Source organism: Alternaria incomplexa (genome assembly GCF_024043165.1).
Source record: "Alternaria incomplexa strain BMP 0042 chromosome Unknown scaffold_3, whole genome shotgun sequence".
Classification (NCBI taxonomy): Eukaryota; Fungi; Ascomycota; class Dothideomycetes; order Pleosporales; family Pleosporaceae; genus Alternaria; species Alternaria incomplexa.
This window is the reverse complement of record NW_026249852.1, coordinates 636169-657274: the sequence shown is the minus strand read 5'-3', so window position 1 is coordinate 657274 and position 21106 is coordinate 636169. Positions and strand designations below refer to the sequence as shown.

Sequence of the window (21106 nt, the reverse complement as noted above, 5' to 3'; positions counted from 1 at the left end):
CAGCAGCGTGCAGCCCGTAGCCTGCAAATATGAACCACCCATTTGTTGCTTTCGTTTCACCCTATGATGTCACTAGCTTCCAAGGTTCGGGAAAGCGCGAACAGAGTGCCTTCCGTTCTTGGCGCTGGCTTGGGACCCTCGGCGCTGACGCCACTGGGCATACCGGAATTCGTGTTCACCCGACGGCTGCACTGCATTGGGCTTTAACAATTCGATAGCAAGCCATATGGGATAGTTATCTACGTCGAGTGTTATTCATAGCATCACAGCTTGTGTGCAGGCGGCATACGGGACAAACCTTGTTATCCCCTGGTGACCTCGGGACGCTTCACACGCAGCCGATTCACGCGACTAGTTCACATCCGTCCCTCTGACCTCACCACCAAGCCCATCCTCCAATACCGCCCAGCCTGTGGATATGTGAACCGACATTACTGATGGGCATCTTACGCGGCCTGTTCCTGTCTTCTTTTGTGCTCTGCGCATCCTTCGTCGCCCGCGGTAGAGGCGATGCGACGCAGCAGCCCCTACTCCGCGGCAATGACACCACGCTGATCTCGCAGGCCCTCTTCTGGGAACTCGAAGAACTCGCGCGCATTGTCGACATATCCTACTGTGTAGGCACAGCGGGCTTGGGCATCCAGAAGCCGTTCAAATGCGCCAGCCGCTGTGGAGACCGCGACTTTGAGACGTTCGAGTTGGTCACGGTACGTCGCTGCATCCAGCAATGTGTCGCATGAGGTGCTGATATATACAGGCATGGAATACTGGTCCTTTCCTGTCTGACTCCTGCGGTTATATCGCGCTCTCGCATTCTCGTACCAACCCGCGCCTGATCCTCGCCTTCCGAGGCACCTACTCTGTCGCCAACACCATCGCGGACCTTTCCACTATCCCGCAAGAATACGTTCCATACCCTGGCGACGATGACGACGATACTTCAGACTTCATCGCGCCTGTGCTAGACGTAGATGACGATGCGCCACCCGCGGAGCCGCCAAAGTGCGATAACTGTACTGTCCACACGGGCTTCTATTCCTCCTGGCTCAACACACGCAAGGTGGTCCTGCCACATGTGTCCAAGGCTATGGAGAAGTATCCCGACTACAAGCTGGTCTTGGTGGGACACTCTTTGGGCGGTGCTATAGCAACTCTCGCCGGGCTAGACTTCAAGGCTCGTGGATGGGAACCCCATGTGACCACCTTCGGCGAACCACGACTAGGCAACAAGCACTTCAACAAGTACGTGGATGAGCGCTTTAGCATCACCACGGATCACGACCATAACAAACTCCACCGTGTCACTCATGTTGGCGACCCGGTACCTTTGCTGCCGCTATCGGAATGGGGCTTCAGCATGCACAGCGAGGAGATATTCATATCCGAGTCAAGCCTACCCTTCTCGGTAGCCGACATCCACTATTGCGAGGGCGACGAGGATACGCACTGCATTGCCGGGAGCGATGAGGATAAGCCTGCCTGGGGCGTGCCCACCCGCTTCAAGTTCTGGCAGCTGTTCTTCGCCCATCGCGATTATTTCTGGCGACTGGGACTGTGTCTGCCAGGCGGTAATCCGCGAGACTGGTACGACAAGTACCCCAGACACAGCACAGATGACGGTGACGACGATACACCAGAGATCATGGAGTTGTAGTGAATAGTATAGCGTTTGCCTGTAATGTTTTGAATCGTAATTCGTACCCAAGACCCATGTACATGCTTTTGAATTGAGACGTTTGACAACGCCGACCCCATCCTTACGCCGTGCCTGCAGACCATAGTGCGCGAAAAGAGAACGGCCTTTTAGTGGGTGCCGTTCTGGCCGAGTAGAGTCCTCCTCTTCGAAACCGATTCAGCAAGCTCGGCGAGCACCGTCTCGGTGGTTTCCCAGTCGATACACGCGTCGGTGATGGACATGCCGTACTCGAGGCCAGCCTTGCCTTCCTTGGGCACTTTCTGAGTACCAGCCTTGATGTTGCTCTCAATCATGACACCCATGATAGCGGTCTCACCCGCCTCGATCTGCTCAGCAATCGCATGCGCAACCTTGGGCTGGTTCATGTGGTTCTTCTCCGAGTTGCCGTGGCTGCAGTCAATCATCAGGCGCGAGTTCATGCCCTTGGACTCTAGCTTCTCGCGCGCCTCCTTGACGCTCTTCGCATCGTAGTTTGTGCCCTTCTTTCCGCCGCGCATGATGACGAAGCAGTCGTCGTTGCCAATGGTGCCGACAATGGCGACAACACCGGGCTTGGTGACGGAGAGGAAGTGGTGGGGGTGCTTCGCGGAGCCAATCGCGTCAACAGCGACATCGAGCGTACCGTCTGTGCCGTTCTTGAAGCCCACTGGGAAGGACAAGCCCGACGCAAGCTCACGGTGAAGTTGCGACTCCGTGGTCCTGGCGCCGATTGCGCCCACGCTGAACATATCGGCCAAGAACTGGGGAGAAATGGTATCCAGCATCTCGCTGGCCAGGGGCATGCCCTTCTCTGTCAGATCAACGAAGAGCTGTCTTGAGATGCGCAGGCCCTTGTTGATCTTGAAGCTGTTGTCGATATCCGGGTCATTGATGAGACCTTTCCAGCCCACAGTCGTACGCGGCTTCTCCAAGTAGGAGCGCATGACGATGAGGAGATCATCCTGGTACTTCTCCTTGAGCTTCATCAACCGGTCGCAGTATTCGAGGGCGGCGGGGGGATCGTGGATGGAGCACGGGCCGATGACGACGAGTAACCGCTTCTGTGCATCTTTGCCCTGGACAATATCGACGGCTTCGTCGCGCGCCTTGAGGACCGTGTCTCTTGACTTGGCTGTCTGGGGGATTTCGCTCTGGAGGAGGTCGGGCGGCGTGAGGGGGTTGTAGCCCTTGATGCGCCAGTCTTCCGAGTTGTGTGGGTCGCCCACGGCTGGGTTCTGGATGTGGAACTGCGACGACGTGTTAGAGGGCGACTGGGGGCGGTGGTGATGGTGGTGTACGTACAGACATGTCTCTAGAGATGACGTAGGATCTACTGGACAATTGTCGGGTATACGGAAGAGGGAAGAGTGGGAGCGCTGAACAGGACGGCGAGAGTGGTTTTATCTGCTCTTCTTCTCCTTGCAGACGATACCGGACCCTATGAGTCGAATGTTTTCTGGTATGACGGCAGTCGGCGGGATCCTCATTGGTGCATTCGCGCCGATTTTCAGGTGGCGCGGGGTCGAGCCTCAATCATCATCGCCGGTCCAGGCACGCCCGCACACCGAGCGTGTAAAAAGGGCCGTTCGGGCCTTACCTTAATGTATTTACGGCTACGTGCAGTGAGATACAAAGCACTGGACTGGTTCCCACTATCAGATCTCCCCACATGTTCAATAGCGAAGGTAGATGCCTCTTCCACGAATGTGATGACCGCGGGGCTCGTTGAAGCTTCCGTTAAGACGGACATTACTATCACTTTCCCACGAGATCTAGCGATAGATCCATGGATACTAGCAGACATTTGGCTATCTCCAAGCCTCTCAAGATTTGCTTCGACAGGCAGACGGAGCTTGTACGAGCTGCCGACTAGACTTTGACAAGTGTGCCGTCATCGCTACCCACCAGATCTACGTCACAGCCATGCCATACCGAAAGAGCCGTTGCGCGCCAGCATATAGCTACTTCACCCATACACAAAATCGCAACTTCCGCCCTGCAACAATAGATCACTACTAACGTATCTAAACTTTCTGAACTATAATCATCATGGGCGCGCTCGACTACACCACCCTTCAATCCATCCCCATCAGCTACGCGACATGCTCGCTCGGATCGCCCTCAAACCCTCCGCCACTCCTCGATCGCCTCCACGCTATATCCGCCGCAGGTTTCAGTGCAGTCGAGCTTTCCTTCCCAGACATCCTGTCCTACGGCCAAACTCTCCTCGGCCATGAAGCCGAACCATCCAACTACGACGAACTATGCAAAGTAGCCGCCGAGATCAAGAAAGAATGCGACAAGCGAAACCTCGGGATCATGATGTTGCAGCCCTTTGCCAACTATGAAGGCTGGCCTGAAGGTTCCGACGGCCGCAAAGACGCCCTGGAGCGCGCTCGCGGCTGGATCCGCATCATGCAGGCCTGTGGGACGGATATGCTGCAAGTTGGATCGACAGATGCACCGCTCGAGAAACTGGATAGGAGCAAGATGGTTTCTGATCTCCAGGTGCTATGCGATATGCTCAAGGAACACAACTTCCGACTGGCTTATGAAAACTGGTGTTGGTCGACGCATGCTCCTGATTGGAAAGACGTATGGAACATTGTGCAGCAGGTAGACCGTCCCAATATCGGTCTTTGTCTGGATACTTTCCAGACTGCAGGTGGAGAGTGGGGCGATCCTAGAACAGCATCTGGCCTGCGAGAAGATGTGTCGAAGGAGGAATTGGAGAAGCGATTTCAGAAGAGCTTGGAGGAGCTGAGTGCTACTATTCCGAAGGACAAGATTTACCTACTGCAGATCAGCGATGCGTACAAGGTTCCTCAGCCGTTCAATGCTGAGCGTGACGATGCCGGCTTGTTACCTCGTGGACGGTGGAGTCACGATTTTAGACCTCTTCCTTACAATGGAGGATATCTACCGGTAGTTGATGTTGCAAAGGCAGTGCTCGAGACAGGCTTCAGGGGCTGGTTCAGTTACGAGGTCTTTGACGGAGGCGCAGATGGCAAGGCCACAGATGTAGACATCGTATCTTATGCACACGCTGCGAAGAATGTGCAAGACAGGATGATGCAGGAGTGTGCTGGGCGCAAAGTCTCGGAAGAAATGGCGACAAGATAGGTAGTTGCTGAAGCGGTCACTGCGATGATGCCACATTTGTTGTCTGCTACGAAGTGACTAGTATGGAAAAGAAATAATATCCTTTTGCAACAATAAAGTAAGACAGCGAAAGTACTACTGCATCAAGGGCTGATAGGAAGGGGAGAAATGTACCAAATATACGCAGCTTCGCACGTATCTGATAGTCGCATCTCCTCAAGAACCTAACCTAGACCAGTCACTACTGAAGCTTCCCATTGACAAAGCCATCGACCCCTCAACGCCAAATTGAGTTCTAGGATGAGAACACCAGCACCTCGCATCTTCGACTTCACTCTTTAACTCGTCTTGCTCGTCATCGTTATCAACGTCGTCTTCGGCTTACCACAATAGATGTGCGGATAAGGATACGGGCAGCGCGTATCCGGTTTGATCACGCTCGTGATGACAGTAGGGCCCGGATCTGGCTTCGATGCAGATGCTGGCTTTTTGGAGGTAGAGACCGGTGTTTCGGATGTAGAGATTGGCTTTTTGGACGTAGAGACTGGCTTTGTTGTGGAAGCAGGCTGTTCTATAGAGACTGGCTTTTTAGACGTAGGTGCTGGCTTTGTTGTGGAGGCTGGCTGTGTTATAGTGACTATCTTTGTTGAGGTAGATGTCGGCTTTAAATATGTCGGGTTCATGGGCAAGGGCAGTGGTTTCCATTTGAGTGATGTCCATGTCGAGAGAAGTATCAATGTGCTGTGGAAGTCCGGTGGTATGCCTTCGGGGCTTGGTGGTATGCCCTGGGGCGTATACGGTGGTGTGAGAGCCACAGAGTCGGATGTAGATGGTGCCGCGCTCATTGTTGTGCTGACAACGAGGCTCACGGTGTTTGAGCTAGTTGGTGTTGCGACAGAAGTGGAAGGAGTCGGCGACGGGTTTGCGCTTCCTGAGATTATAACCAATACCGTGGAGGTAAGCGTTACTGGAGAAGGAGCCGATTTGGGTGCACCAGGGCCATCTACCACCCATGATGAGGTGAGCGTACTTCCGGTGTTGAGGGACGGATCTTTTGTGACGGTAGACACACATGAAACCGTCGTTGACACAGCTGGAGATGCTTGACTGATATCAGAAGTCAATGTAGAATCCGCCGTTGAAGGCATGTGGTCCACGTATGTTTCCAGAAACCCGATCAGTGATGCGACTTGACTATCTTCCGGATTCCCAAAGAAGAGAGGAGCCGGGACGATGGCGCCATGTATTGCTGGGAAAAGAACGGTGAGGATAGCGATGCGCATTTTGGTTCGTGCCGGTGAGCAAACTTCGTGAACGGAGGTCATTACATATAGTCGTCTATCAGGTATACCAACGAGGCTATCTTTCTGAGAAGCGTCATGTGTGGGTAGTTTCACTGCAGCGATCTCGTGTTCGAGACGCACAGTTCCTTTGTTTCTGTTCGAAGGGCTGTAGGTAGTGGTCTACGCAGCTGCATAATGTAAAACATATGTCAAAGAGACTGTCTTTGTATACTCCTCCTGACGTACCCGAAGATTTGGTTCGATGTCTTGCATACGATTGACTGCCTTTCTATGATAGGAAGGATACGAGAGATCAACGCGAGGGCTTCAGATTTGGTAGGAGAAATATTGAGTACTCCCTGTGAGGGACGAGGGCAATACATAGGAGCAAGCCTCATCAGGTTATCAGCAGGTTCATTCGATAGAGTAACCCAGCGGTGTGTCCTGCTTTTGGGGTATCGATGAGGAGACTATCCGCTTTGACACCCGTTCGGCGGCCCCCAGGCGGTGGAGGTATGATGACGCTATGGGCATCGTGAACGTAGCCTCCCATCAGAAGGATCGTGTTGCTCAAGCTGCTCTATTATGAACGTAACGCAGCACTTTGTGAGAGCACATGAAGAAATTGAGATGATAGCAACATCCGAGATGAGCAGTCGTGATAGTAGTTAGGCCACGCATTTTAACCTCGGCAAAATCGACAACACGGCAAGAGTGGATCTCTCAACCACCGCGTGAAGTGAGTACCTCGCGCGGTAATGTCAAAAACGGAAGACAATATTGCGCGAGACAGAAACCAAGGGCAGGAGAACCAGAGTTGGGCCATCATTGGTGTTGGTTGGATCCCCTTGACAAACAGCACATTCCACGGCCCGCAAGCCGATCCGTCTTCCCGGAATCCGTATCTCCTCCAACGGCTCTGCAGGCACGCCCAATACACATCGCTTAGCATGTCTTAGACAACGAGCAGCCCGAGGCAACGTATACAGCGCTATGCAGTCATCAAATCTCCAAACCCAACGTTCCGTCGGAGCAAGCTAGGCCGCAAGACGACGGAACCGCGGGCCTGCTTCCAATCCACGGGATACGTATCCCACCACCACACGCAGACCCACCAAGCTTTCTCAACAGCACGCACGTTTATGAAGCTGCCTTTCTATTCTAGATAGGGCTTTCGCGGACAAGCGGCCTTGAACTACTGTTCTGGATAAGCCAAGGTGGGCTGAATAGGCTGAAAGGGTGTGTGCTCCCCGCTGCCAGGTGCTTGATATTGCTGCCGCGCGTGAGGCGCCACCAACGCGGATAGGATAGATATAAGAAGCGGCTTGTCTGTACGATACAGTCCAGACCCTGCGTTTGCGCTTTCAGAAAAGTTCAGATCCAACATCATGCCGTCTACTAAGAGCAAGAACATCATCATCACCGGCGGTGCGCGAGGCCTCGGCCGCTGCACAGCGCGACATTTGCTTTCGTTACCGGCATCGCATCGCGTTTTCATCATCGATTTCGACAAAGACGAACTGAATTACGCTGTAAACACACATCTGGCCTCCTACGCACCACGCGTCAGCTCTTCGATAACCAACCTCCGCAATCCAGAGGAGATCCGCAGCGCAGTTGCCAAAGCCGCGGAATTCTTCGGCGGTCGCATAGATGTCCTTGTCAACAATGCAGGTGTAGCGCGAGGCTTCTTCAACGCGGGAAATGGGACCATGGAAGATGTCGCTACGGGAGAGCAATGGGAACAGTACATTGCTACTAATCTCAGCGCACCCTTCTATATGAGCCAAGCCGTCATTCCTTTCATGAAGAGCAAGAACACGCAGAAAGATGGTGCGCCGGGTGTTGATCGGACGAAAGATTTGAAGCGTACGGACGAGTTCAATCAGTTGCCGCTGAATCTCCATGGCGATGACAAATTCGACGAAGGAGGCTGCATCATCAACGTTGCTTCTTTCCGCGCTCATCAGTCGGACCCGGATTGCGAAGGCTATGCTGCGAGCAAGGGCGGTGTACTGGCTCTTACACAGGCCATGTCTGTCTCGTGCCAACGCTGGGGAATCCGTGTTATGGCGATCTCACCGGGCTGGGTCAGCGTGCAGCACGAGTGCAAAGCTTATGATCTGCAGATCAAAGAGACGCAAAACGGATCGTACAAAGAGACTGCACCTCATGAGGAGGAAGCGATGAAGCTGAGGATGAAGGCCTGGGCGGATGATCTGGACGAGCTTTACCACAAGCAACATCCAGCCGGCAGAGTGGGCAGAGGAGAAGATCTCGCTGAGATGGTCGAGTACGTCATGGGTGCGGGTTTCTTGAGTGGACAGGAGTTGATTCTGGATGGTGGTGCGAACCGAAGAAAGAACCCCAATATCTGAGAAGTCTGTAGAATCAACAAATAGATGAGCGAAGCCAACTCGTCGCTATGCATGTGCAACAAATGCTTGTATCCTGTCTGGTACTCCACCAACGCCATGCTTGCGGTCGTGTCATAATATCAACGCCAAAGTGAGCAAGAAGCAACTCTAGGAGAGGAAACAAGAACGCCGGGGTAATCTGTTGTATCCCAACTGGAAACCTAATCACTTGAAGAGAACTTCAACCATACACTTGTCATCAAGATCGCACTCTTCCACAGTATCCATGGGCATTAGCCGCTCACCATCAAACATAAGCGTGATTGGCTGACTTTTATCGATCTTTTGGCTGTTCTTGTAGGCACTTGCGATGTGGGCGACGGTGGTCTCCTAATGACTAGTTAGCATTTGGACAAGGCTGATGAGGTTTGGCGTCGCACTTTTGTGCATACTCCAAAGGGACAGTCGACACATACCTGTTTGACTGTCAACCTGAACTCGGGTTTACCCTTCGCCTTGAGGATCAACCTGACCCGGTTGGAAGCGGGTTCAGGCTCGGGCTCTGGTGTTGGAGTCTTTTCTTTTGCCACGGCAGGTGTTGCGGCGGCGATCTTTCTCGCCTCAGCTGCCGCAGCCTCATCCCTCTTCCACTGCCTGTAGATCTCCTCTGTCCACGCTTCGACATGAATCTTGGGGAGGTTGACGTCGTCGTAAATGTTAGAGTCTCCTTCGACGGATAGGTTGCCGTTCTCCACCTTTATTCCTAAGCGCTGTATCGATGTGCTATCGAAGAGGCGTGCGCCCTTCCATGTGAAGAAGACGTTGCGTGTTGTTTCAGGCGAGAACTTTTCTTTCTGACACCATGCCAGCCGTGGCTTCTCGATGGTGCTGTCTATCCTGACCTTGACCATCAACGGATTTGCGCCGGGTATTTGTGGGTCGATGAAGAGCTGCGTTATGGGTGCTTTCGGAGCGTCGCCGTTTGATGCTGCTGCGGCTTGCGCCTTGGCCGCTGCAACGCGCGCTCGTGCCCTGGCCTGCAATGCAGCTATTGTAGGATCCAGGCCTTCCTCATCTTCCTCGTCGTCGTCGTCATCCTTGATCTCTATAGGAGGTGGCTTCGATGGTCGAACGGCTATGGGCTGTTTGTCATTGGATCTCGGTGGTTTGTAGTCCAACTCAGACTTGTCGTTGTGCGGCCTGGAAACATAGCCCGAGTCGTCGTCCAGGTCTGAATCGCCTAGGTCAATGACGGAAGACGTCTGTTGTGGCAATGAAACACTCGAGGAGGCGGATTTGGTGAGGGAGTCGTACCGTGCCGTGAGCGAGTCCGGCGGCGGATGCGATGGCGCGGGAGAGGGGGACACTTTGCTGCGTCTGGGCTATTGTTAGTACTAATATTGCGATGTAGGGCCTGATGCGTACACTTTGCTGGCGGTCCTACTCGCCCGCTCTCTGCTGGCTGAGCTACTTTTGGTAGGCACGGGCTCTTCGGTGTCGTTTGATATGCGACGGCGCTTCTGGTCGCGCGGCTCAGAGTGTTTGCGCTTCCTGGCTGCCTCGGCCTGCTTCTTCTCTTCTGCGCGGATCCTCGCTTGCTCGGCGACTATGTCATTGAACTCGTTGGAGTGGCTGAACATGTCCTCGCCGTCTTTCTTGGGCGCATCCTGCCATGCCGCCCGCTTGAACAGGCTGCGTTTCTTGGGTGGTGCGACGCTTGCGGGTGTGTCGGTCATTGTTCGGGCGGTGCCATGGGCGGTCTGAGTGGGCGGAGGAGGTGTCGTGCTACCCCAGGGTAGTGTGTAGGAAAGGGCAAGGCCGCTGTCGGGGCAGGCGCGGGTTGGTGCAAGTGGGGCCTCAACGCGCGCAGTCACGCTTCTCGCGATGAGGAAGAGACTGGGCCCGTGCACTCTGCCTTTCCACACGACCCAGCATCGCCATCTCTCACGTCCGCATCATCGGCGACCGACTTCAAGAAATATCTGCTTACGCCTACTTAAGCATCAACGTAAGATCTATCTAGACGCGTCGTAATAAGTTGCTGATTGTTTGCTAGAAAATTCGGCATCACCACCACCCTCATCACCATGTCCACCAACGGTGAAAGCCCAGCACCCGAAGCCGCCGGTGACTCTAGAGATCCTAGCGGCTTCCTCAGTGAAATTATCGGAGCTCCCGTCACCGTCAAGCTGAACTCTGGTATCATCTACAAAGGTAGCCCTTGACGTGCCTATGATGCACATCAATTACTAATCTCCATATAGGCGACCTTCAGTCAGTAGATGGCTACATGAACATTGCACTGGAGCGATGCAAGGAGGTGTCTGAGGGACGCGTCACCCGGAATTGGGGAGATGCTTTCGTCCGTGGTAACAATGGTATCCAACACACCACTTTGCTCTTCACTTCGCTTCGTACTAACGGACGTGCAGTCACATACATCTGTGCAGACAAGGCATGAAGAGCCGCAGCTTTTCAGTCTAGAAGCAGGGTGGTCGCGGCAACAAGCCACACGTGATGATCGATGACCCGTATCTTACACATACTCAGCGCCAATAGGAGCTTGGACGACTGTCATGAGGTATACACCTGACGCTTCCACGAATGATTCAATATTAAAGCTGATTGTCGGGTGGTGCAAGTGACAGTCACGCAAACTTCTGAACTGCTCTTAAGTATCTCGGCGCCGTCCTCTGTATCAACTCACCGTCACCTCCACCCCAATATGGTCAACGGTGAAGACTATATACGTATTCCTCTCATTCCCGCTCTCCTTCACCATGTCGTCACTGTCTCCTAAATTTGCAATCCCTGTCCTACGACTGGTTCACCTAGACTTTGCGCTGTCGCGACGCGCACTGCGCTGTTGGACCCTGCAAACATTGTGGACTTGTCTACGCGCAGCTACTGTTAGCATACACAACAACAAGCCGCGCCTCTACGTCTGATTTTGAATTGCTCTTTACAGATCTCACGCATTGCCGCACCCGCATCGCTCGTGCTACGAGTGGCATGCACTAACCTTCTAATCTCATCCAACCCAGCTGCACGTTTTGCGATGACTGTGCCCAAAGTCAAGTCTCGCGCCCAGCTCCGTAGCCAGGCGAAGTCGCGAAGAACCAGCAAGAAGCACCACGTCGAGAAGCCGAAAGCAAAACAAACAAACAGCGATGCGCAGAGCCCTACAAAAGCAGCAAAAGGTAGACATCGTTGCTTCAAACCGTATATCCACCAAATGAATCCGCTGACTGGCTCAGTGTACACGGCTTCTGTTGAATCCAACGATCCGATTTATGACGATAATAGCAACCCTGTTGACGATAACGGATCGTCCTTCGCCAGGCGCCATGTACTAACTACTGACGATCAAGAGTCTGCCGGCGCCTTCAAAAGCGGTCTTCGAACCGTACTAATACGTGACAGAGCCCCTGTTACCACGGACGGTTCAGAAGCAGCCCGTAGCGCTACGGATGAGCAAGATCACGAGACGAGCGGTACCTGCGAGAGCGGTAATCGAGATGAATCAGGCGATGATGGTATCTCTGCTATCCCGTGCGGTTCTGGCGCGCCAACGGAATTTGAAGATGAGGATGACGACCCGCCTGCCTCTCTTCTAAACCTGGCGCCTATTTGGTATCCTCCGCCAGACTGGTCTTGGCCGGACACTCTGCCAGCGGCAACGGAAACTACATTAGGTGACTCTCCTGTCGCTGAACTTGCTACAGCGGGCCCTTCTCAGTTGTCAGAGGAGACTACAGCAGATGCATCATCGGGGGTGGCAGTTGCTACACCAGACTCACCGTCGACAGGGCCAGATGCGACGGTCGCAGTAGCATCCGCATCAACAGTAGTTACAGCACAACCAGCACCAGCGGCAACAACCACTACGGCAGACCCATCTTCAGTGTCGACAGTCGCTCCAGCAATTCTGACTCCAGTTGTGGCGGTCACTGCAACAGATCGCACTCCAGCGGTAGCCATCACTGCAGCAACTTTGGCTCAGGTATCGACGGGAAGCTCAAGAAAGCCCTCTCTTGGCGCATGGCACAATTGGGTCGTCGAACTCTTTGCGGGACGCAAACCAGTCTCGCCTAAGAATGACGATGTCAGCAATACACCACCGCCCGTCTCGATCATATCCTGGACTAGAGAGGATCGCGACTCTGACGCAGCGCTTCCATTGCCTTCCCAACCCCACCTTGAATTGAGATATCTCATCCCTGCGACCTTTGACAAGCGGATGAGACTGAACTATCATTCCAACATTCACCCCGCGCCCCAACATGACTCTGTCGGCAAGGTCGCGACCCATGAAGACGCATCCCCCACGAACAACGTACAGCGCGGCTTCGTCGTAGCAAACCGGCCTGCTTCAGCCCCATCTCCACCACGCCGCGACATTGATCATTACAGCAGTCTGCTAGCTCGTGACGACACCAACTGGGCGGAGTGGAACAAGTTGAATATTACTGCAGACGCCATGCCCTTCACACGGTCGCAGTCGGACACCCAGTTGCTGCATCCTCAGACCGGAGCGAAGATGGCACGGGCAAACGGTCACCTGACTAAGAGCCAGACTGGTCATGCTTTTCTAGAAGATGCCGGCCACCGGTATCCATTTGGCCAGGGACCGGGCTGGTAGTGATTGAGCAGTCAAGACATCTCTTGAACCGACTGCACACTTGAACACGTCCACCCAGTGACGAAATCTGGGACTGGATCAATTCCCAACGACTTGTATAACAAAAGTACGTACCACATCCTCCACCGCAGCAACTAAAGCTAACGGCTGAAATCTAGACTGCTTCTTTTCTTCCCTTTTTCTGGTCTTGCGTCTGCAGCATTGGAGCGCGACTATTGTCCGCGCGAATGGCGTCTGCAGTATTGCCGTGTCGGCATGGCTAGGTGCAGCTTTGCTCCACATCCAACGTGTGACGTGGTCCGAATTGGAATGCTCTTAGCTACGGGCGGCGCATACTAGGCGCGTCTTCAATCGGGCCGAGGACCGGCAGTGCTAGGAGGTGCTTTTCTTTTATCAGGGCTGCCCGGGGCGCTAGTAGGCGAGTTGTCGCTGAAAACGGTCGCGGTATTGGGATGGGTGGCGTTCAGCGGCAAGATCGTGTCTTTTTTGCTTTCTTTCTGGGAGATACCCTGCGTTCAATGTATACATATTAGAAGTTGGTGTGTCATGATGTGCAATGTGATGTTATGAGTGATGAGATTGTGAGCATCACCCTGGCTGGCGAGCAGCTCAATGTAGCAGTAGGCGTCATGATGATAAGGTGGCGTGTATTCATGTGTAGCAGTCGTTGTATCATGTACTCGTCTAGGAAATTCGTGCAGTCAGAAAAAAAGAAAGGGAAATAACGCCATTCCCGCATCGTCCGTTGCGTCATTGCTCTGCATATCCAGCAGCGAGCATCAACGTTGAATCATCCCGTATACCTCCTTCTCTAGTTCGCTTCCCTGATCGGAGTGAAGACGACCTTAGCACTAGGCTTAGGCAAGATGGTCGACCGCCAAGTGAAGAGGCGCTTCGCAGTCGGGTTGACAAGCTCACAGTCGTAGTTCAAGATGACTTGTCCGAGGATGACCTTCATGACAGCTGAGGCGTAGAATCTTCCGGGGCTATAACGAATCGTTATTAGTGTCTTCGGTCACAACAATTGAAATACAGCAAGAGACTTACCAGGCCATTCTGCCCGTTCCCCAGACGTGGAATGTCATGTCAAAGTCAGTCAGTTTCGTTGGCTTCTTCTGCATAATGTCGAAAGCGCCATCAGCATTCTCCAGGCTCTTAACGAGTAGCGGGTCAGCAAAGCGGAAACCGCTGAATGTCGTTGCTTCGGGGTAATCGACGGGGTTCGTCATGATGGCGCGGACGGGCGTGCAGAACCAATCTCCAATGTTGACGTGGGTACCGTCCTTGAGAGAGAAAGGTTGGAGCGCTGAGCGACGTGTGCTTTGCGACTCAACGGGTGTCAAGCGCGCAGACTCCTTGATGAAGCTGTCGAGAAGCGGAAGTCCAACACCGCTTTGCTCAAACGCGGCGTATTGGGACTCGCACTCCCTCCGTAGGGGTTCTACGTACTCAGGGTGGAGGCAGAGGTCGTGGATGGCGAAAGTTACGGTTGTGGAGACGGCGTGGACGGAGCCGAACCAGATGGCCATCAGCTCGTGGACGACACGCTGGGGTGTCCAGGGCGCGTTCTTGGGTGATGTCTCCATGATCCATTGGATGCAGTCGGCGTGTTGGGGCACCTTTTGGCCTAGCTTGGCTGCGTCTCGCTCGATGCATCGTTCTTCGGCAATGGGCAGAAGCCTGTTGAAGATGACAGCGTGTGACTTGAGTGTGCGAGCGATGATGCCGCCGACGATGCTGTACGAATTAGTAAGGAGGGCTGATGTGACTCGGCAATAACACTTACGGGGTCATGAACCCGGGTAGCAGGCGAACGATCTCAGCGCAGATTAAAGTCTCTTCGATGTAGGCGAGGGCGGAGACCATGAACTGCTCATCCTTTGCTGCCTTCGGTCAGTCATGCGCGAAGAAATGAGCGAGGTGCATGGCATGAGACTTACCCAGATCCTTTCCAAAGAAAGATACTGCATTCGACAAGACGACCAACTTCACAGTCATGTGGTACACATCCGACTGCTTCTTTCCTGTTGATCATTGTCAGCAGAGTTACATAGGTCAAAGCCTCGCGTTGTATTACCGTTGATCACTGGGTGTCCAGCATGTAGCTCCTGGAACCTGGTGCGGATGATGCAAGTAAGGTCAGGAAGGATCTTGGGCAAGTTGTTGGTCAAAAGTGTACGAAGAGCGCGGATAAATCCAACACCCTCAGTACCACGTCGGTCAAACCAGTTGAAGCCGTGCCTGCGACTCGTTAGTAGACCGAATGCACAAAGACTGACTTCGAGAAGCGCGAGGGTCGTCCTACATAGTGTAGAGGGGCTGTAGCATCTACAATTTGTCAATAATCGCCAATAACGAAAGCTGCCGAGGAGCTCACCTGCTTTGACGCTGCCTGAAGTGACAGCACCGTATCTGGCGCATTGTCTAGCTCCTTGATCTGCTGAGGGTCGGAGACAAAGACATATCGGTTATCCGGGGCGAAGAGCTCGAATGGCTTCCCTTTCGCCTCATCAAACGCTTTCTGGATGATTTCAGGGCCCCAGAAGAGATATGCCCATGCCTGGTACCGCTTGGTGATAGGCTTGAAGATGGTCTTCAAGATCCTTGATGGAGAAGAAGCCTGGTGAACAGGTCAGTGTACACTCATAATGCATACGGAGGATGTGCATCCGGTACGTACCAGCTTCTTCGCAACCAAAGCCTTGTAACAAAAGAAAATCGATATCAAACCGAAGATGCTGCTCGCAGCATTGACCGCCAATGGGCTGAGCGCTGGCAAATGTACGCTCTGCATCTCTAAAAAGTCCATGATGGCAGTAAAGTTTGGTTACGAAGTAAGACCTTAGATTGGGCTAATAGGCGCGGGGTGTCAAGCATTGGTACATATAGAAAGTTACCATATCGCCGTTGCTCTAGCTACAGGTTCTGCTGCGCGGACGAGCCGGTTGGAACGACCCGTTACATTACGTCTAAGCTTCTATGCAAGTAAACTAAAGTCATTGTTGGCTAGCTGAACTGTGCCACTGCACTGCAGCACGATCGAATTAATGTCAGGCCATCTGCATGCTACACAAGCTGCGTCGCTTGATGGACGCTCTCACCTATCGTGTGTTCCGCGGTCGATGAAAAGACGAGCAACCCACCCTTCTCTAGCGCTATCACAACGTCTGCTGTCCTAGAAAGTAAGTAGACCCGATGCAACTACCACGCAGAACACGAAGCGCCTCGTCTGTCATGCTGGAAGGACCAACGGTCCGATCCATAAGGGTGTAGTGTGGCAATCGGGGAAAACGGTGAACGTCTGGACGAGTCCGAGGCTGCGGCTCTAATTCGAGGCTTGTGCGCAAACGCACGAACGCGTGGGCGAATCACAGCTGGATGAGGAAATGTTCCGTGCGCTAGATGACGGAAGAGGCCCTTCAGGACCCCTGACTATCGATACGGCTAGGTCAAGCCGCGACCCTTGACGGACTGCCGCCGACCAAGATGGCGAATAGGTGAGTGCACGGCAGGCTATCGATGTCGAAAAGTGACAGTTGCAAAGGCGCGCTTAGGCGGGTTGTGCCCCACATGGCACCACTACCAAGAGGTAGGACCGACCGCTCACGTCTGATTGGAGGACAAAAGCTCTGGTGGAGTCAAATCCGACGTCGGTCTTGTATCGCATCTGTACCTCGCTGCACCTAAGGAAGCGACTTCAAGGACAGAGCCTACTTACCGCTGTATTCCCAGACCAGCAAAAGGACCTACCTCGGCCGTCCTTGTGCAAGCCGCCAGGTGACCTAACACGCCTTCATATTTTCCAGGGTCTCTCGAAGCAGAACAAGGTTTAATCGTCATTACGTGCATACAGAGATATCGATAGCGAGAGACAAAGGTAACATCGCGGGTAGCATTGCCTGCAGGCAATGAGGTCCAAGGCCCGCTTCTCCATGGGTTCCTTTCTTTTTGATCATGCACACCTCTTTCCACGTGTATGGGTACGGATGACGCGGACACACCCACTGGCCCGGCTTGGATCCTGGTAGCAATGCCTACGCACGTGCGGTTATGGATTTAAGCAGGCCATCGGTTCCGATTACACATCCGGAGTACGTTTGCGTTTTAACTGGAGATATACCAAGAGGCTTGCATGTCCTAGTACCCCATCAGGACGAGCTGGCGAGAAAACTCCATCGTCCGGATATATTGTAGCTAGAGCCAGCGCTGCCATAGTACGTCTTGGCGTATACAATCGACTTCAAGTAGATTTACCGGATGTCGACCGGATGATAGCGAGTAGTCGAGGTATTTTTTCCATGTGCAAACGAGCTCAGACCGACTTTGTATCCTGGCACCGCTCGAGAAGCGACCGACTAGCGCGCACATAGCATCCGCATACGTGTACGCGGGGGGAAGATGGCGACTGGCAACCAATGTCTTTCTCCACCAGCATTCGAGATCCAGTCGAACATCTGTACAAATCGCGCCACATGACGCATCTCTTCCTGGTCGAGGTTGCTCAAGCGAGCAATCGCAGTCGTAGTGGTGTGCTGCGACTAAAGTTGCAACTCTGCTGTACTCTTGCATGATCTTATAGCCAATGGTTCTGCTTTTGTTTCCACGCAATATCGTTTAGTTGAAGCCATAATTCGACGTTGATTCTCCGGTCACATGCAAAACCAAACCAAGCCACTGAAAGACGAGACATTCGTGATATCGCTTTGAGAGACCCCACGCCTATTCCTGATGTGGAAGTCTGCCGACCCGAGCCGTGTGTGGAGCCGCGCGGTTGACGCACTGTCGTACAACCTTCCTCAAAAGATGGCAGCTACTGCAATGTGAGTAGTACGCGGTGCGTGCATTGCATGCTGCAATACCGGAGCAACTCCCTAGGTACTACCCTGAAAATCATGCCGTTCGATGACCCGCTCAGTCGCGCTAGCAACAAGTGTCGCGGGAGGCCTATCGATTGCAAATTCGAGCTTGCTGCTTTGCGATCATTGGCTCGGCCGTCTCGGTGAACGCCGCAATTAACAGTATATTCGGCAGAATGTACAGGTCGGTAGCCGCGTTTGCAACATCGACATCGATGCATGCAGAGCACAGTGCTAGCTTGTTGGGAGGATCCGGCTGTTACCTACCTGCTGCATCAAATCCTTGCTCGTGCAAACAGCCCAATGGATGTACAGTCTAATGCAGAGGGCTTCCGAGGAGAGCTGAGCGGCGGGACGTTTCCTATCACTGGCGGTCCATTGGCATCAGCATACTTTAAGTGTTTGGAGTGTCGAGTGCTCTTCGTTGTTCCTATGATCTGATTAGCTTAAGCATGGAGCTCATCATCACGCCCACACAGGCCCTCGTGCCTTTGTCGGTTCTGTTCTTAGTCTACCACGCAATTCGGGCATTGTTTTTCGGAAAGCCAGAGTCCAAGCATTGGGAGGAGCTGCCAGTCGTGGGCCTCCAGAAAGGATGGTTTGAATGGGTGTGGGCGACCTTGAAGTCTATCCGGAAGACCCAGGACTGGGCGTTTGAAGGGTATCGCAAGGTATGATAGTCTTTGATATCAGTAGAAATCTACTCATCCTTAATCTTCTAGTTTGCCAGCGTAAACAGCCCTTTCATCTTACCTAGCATCGACAGAGGAGCGATGATAATCCTTCCGCCTCGTCTGATCAAGAAGGTCTACTCACTGCCAGAGTCCACGCTCGATATCCACGCGACGCAGAGTGAGACTATCCAAACGAAATGGACAGTCTGGGACAAAGAAGTAGCCGACAATGACTTCCAGATCAACGTCGTGCGTCATCAGATTACGCGGAATCTCGAGCATTTGACGCCGCTGATGGCCGACGAACTTGACAGAGGCTTCGAGCGTTGGTGGGGAGGGAAAGGCGACACAGAGTGGAAGGAAGTCGCAGTATGGGATGCTTGCTTGAAGTTGATCGCTGGTGCAAGTAACGGCGCCTTTTGCGGCGCGCCGCTGTGTAAGTCGCTCAGGGTGCCTGGTTGGAAGATGCGCAAGCGCTGATAGTTTCGCAGGCCGTGATGAACAGTTCTTGAACGACCTTAGAGATCACGCAATGAGCATCTTTGCCGGCGCTATGCTTATCAACGCATCCCCTAAGCCGCTCAAGCCAGTGACTGGCTTTCTTGTAGGATCGACGTGCTGGTACTTGCGCAGAAAAGCAATGAAGGGCTGCTTGCCTTTTGTGACAGAGAGATTGAACGCTACTGCCCGTTTCAAGGCTGACCCGAAGTGCGGGTGGACACCACCGGTAGGATTCCGCCCCTTGCATTAACGAGCTGCGCATCAACATACTTACCCGGTCCCAGAAAGATGGTCTCCAATGGCTTATCGATGAGTGCTACGCCGCAGCCGCAAAGGGAGATGCAGGGCAGTTGGAGCCGAAGCGAGTCGCGCATCGGCTCTTGTTGGTCAACGATATATCCCTTCATTCGACCAGCTTCACTGTGCAGAATGTCATCCTGGACCTCTTCAGCTCGGATCCGGCAATGGGGTATGTTGATGCTCTGCGAGATGAAGCTGCATCCGTGCTCGCCAAGTCTGGTGGTGTATGGACGCGCGATGCGGTGCGGGATTTGAAGCTCATCGATTCAATGATCCGTGAATCAATGAGACTTAATCCGTTCGCCATTGTCGGACTTCCGCGAACAGTATGTATGCCAACAAGTATTAAAGGACTGGTATTAACAAAGTGCAGGTCGTTCACCCCGAAGGCATTCGTCTCCCAGTCTCCAACGTTCATGTGCCTCAAGGTACCATGATCGCGGTTCCAATGGAGCCAATCCACTATGACGAGAGTATCTATCCCCAAGCACGCAGCTTCAACGCGTTCCGGTTTGCAGACCCGAACAATGTGACTAGCATCGTCGACAACTTTGCAACCAAAGACGACCTTGAGGCTGCTAAAGCGGACACGAACGAGCGGAAGGGCAAGTCGACTGCTACGCTTGACGATGCTTTCCTCGGGTTCGGGTTCGGCCGACACGCCTGCCCTGGGCGATTCTTTGCCTTGAACGAGATGAAGGTCTTCATTGCGCACATGCTGTTGAACTATGACGTTGAGCACATGGCGGTTAGGCCGAAACCTTTGGATACTGTGTGGCTAAAACTTCCGTTGCATGGTGGGAAGATCCGGGTGCGACGCAGGCCGTCAAGTGTGTAGATTAAATAAAGATATCCTCTGTTGATCCTCATCCGGTGTAAATCCGACAGCCGTCGCTGTATTGATTCGAGCCTTTGCTACAGACGCCTGCCGGGCGAACATACTGGTCTGCGCTTCGTGTTCGATATTGATGTTGAGATCGTCATGACGGCTCTTCCCAGGACAACGGCATACCTGCGCAGGGCCAAAAGTATGTCTCGGGCACTAATTTGTTCGTCGTCAATTCGTATGTCCCAAACTCCCGTTCGGGTAGATCGCGAGAGTATTCAGACGCCAGCTAATCTCCCTGGTCGCTTCCTCTCTCTTCGCGCTCGGGGGCGGTAGTGCAGGAAGACCTCCTCATGCAGGATCGCTCATCGCAGGTCGGCCGACTTATGATGCGGGTGTGGGAGGGATTCTTGTGTTCCTGATGAGCAGCGATCTGAATCACACCTAGGGCTAATGTTTAGCTGAATCGGCCCAGCAGCATGTATTCCTGAGAGAAACCGGTAGTGCGTGGAGCGCTTGCAGAGGGGAGTTAGCGACGGACCTCTACACAGATCTCACAATCCGTGGCGTCGTGCTTGCTGCGATGTTGCTGTTTGCGCGACTGCGCTACCTCCCAGAGACGCATGAGGCTAATATCCTGGACGGTTTTGGCATGCTGTTCAGTCTTGGTCGCTACTTCCTGCTATCGTAGCTGATTTACCCAAGACAGACGTCGCTTCCTAGACGGAAACCTACAACTTGGTGCGGACCTTCGAACAAGTCGGGTAACACCATCGCTGTCATCGTATTAAATAGCTCCTTTGATCAAAACCTTCAATTGAACTCGTCGCCATCGTTGCGCGCGCAACTGCGGAGCGAATGGGCACACGGCTTCGCGAGCCAGGCGGGCC

General features: G+C 53.4%; 8 protein-coding genes across 8 annotated transcripts; 5 read left to right on the top strand and 3 right to left on the bottom strand.

Moving 5' to 3' along the window:
- Positions 1–437: 437 nt before the first annotated feature.
- J4E90_002593 (uncharacterized protein) lies at positions 438–1654 on the top strand (the record flags this gene model as incomplete). The annotated part of the gene is made up of 2 exons (XM_051432172.1): positions 438–707; positions 758–1654. 2 exons carry the CDS (start codon positions 438–440, stop codon positions 1652–1654), a joined length of 1167 nt encoding a protein of 388 aa, XP_051293594.1.
- Positions 1655–1803: 149 nt separating this feature from the next.
- On the bottom strand, positions 1804–2983 carry AMT16_2 (Phospho-2-dehydro-3-deoxyheptonate aldolase amt16; the record flags this gene model as incomplete). The annotated part of the gene is made up of 2 exons (XM_051432171.1): positions 1804–2922; positions 2978–2983. 2 exons carry the CDS (start codon positions 2981–2983, stop codon positions 1804–1806), a joined length of 1125 nt encoding a protein of 374 aa, XP_051293593.1.
- Positions 2984–3724: 741 nt separating this feature from the next.
- Positions 3725–4798, top strand: J4E90_002591 (uncharacterized protein; the record flags this gene model as incomplete). The annotated part of the gene is made up of 1 exon (XM_051432170.1): positions 3725–4798. The coding sequence occupies one exon, from the start codon at positions 3725–3727 to the stop codon at positions 4796–4798; it is 1074 nt and encodes a 357-aa protein (XP_051293592.1).
- Positions 4799–7448: 2650 nt separating this feature from the next.
- Positions 7449–8438, top strand: J4E90_002590 (uncharacterized protein; the record flags this gene model as incomplete). The annotated part of the gene is made up of 1 exon (XM_051432169.1): positions 7449–8438. One exon carries the CDS (start codon positions 7449–7451, stop codon positions 8436–8438), a length of 990 nt encoding a protein of 329 aa, XP_051293591.1.
- Positions 8439–8642: 204 nt separating this feature from the next.
- J4E90_002589 (uncharacterized protein) lies at positions 8643–10153 on the bottom strand (the record flags this gene model as incomplete). The annotated part of the gene is made up of 3 exons (XM_051432168.1): positions 8643–8807; positions 8894–9794; positions 9843–10153. 3 exons carry the CDS (start codon positions 10151–10153, stop codon positions 8643–8645), a joined length of 1377 nt encoding a protein of 458 aa, XP_051293590.1.
- Positions 10154–10504: 351 nt separating this feature from the next.
- Positions 10505–10878, top strand: LSM6 (U4/U6-U5 snRNP complex subunit lsm6; the record flags this gene model as incomplete). The annotated part of the gene is made up of 3 exons (XM_051432167.1): positions 10505–10631; positions 10682–10795; positions 10850–10878. 3 exons carry the CDS (start codon positions 10505–10507, stop codon positions 10876–10878), a joined length of 270 nt encoding a protein of 89 aa, XP_051293589.1.
- Positions 10879–13870: 2992 nt separating this feature from the next.
- On the bottom strand, positions 13871–15868 carry J4E90_002587 (uncharacterized protein; the record flags this gene model as incomplete). Its single annotated transcript, XM_051432166.1, has 8 exons — positions 13871–14045; positions 14107–14796; positions 14846–14942; positions 15000–15083; positions 15137–15300; positions 15365–15387; positions 15437–15679; positions 15740–15868. 8 exons carry the CDS (start codon positions 15866–15868, stop codon positions 13871–13873), a joined length of 1605 nt encoding a protein of 534 aa, XP_051293588.1.
- Positions 15869–18367: 2499 nt separating this feature from the next.
- Positions 18368–20228, top strand: J4E90_002586 (uncharacterized protein; the record flags this gene model as incomplete). The annotated part of the gene is made up of 5 exons (XM_051432165.1): positions 18368–18586; positions 18638–19025; positions 19081–19316; positions 19375–19716; positions 19764–20228. 5 exons carry the CDS (start codon positions 18368–18370, stop codon positions 20226–20228), a joined length of 1650 nt encoding a protein of 549 aa, XP_051293587.1.
- Between the last annotated feature and the right edge of the window lie 878 nt (positions 20229–21106).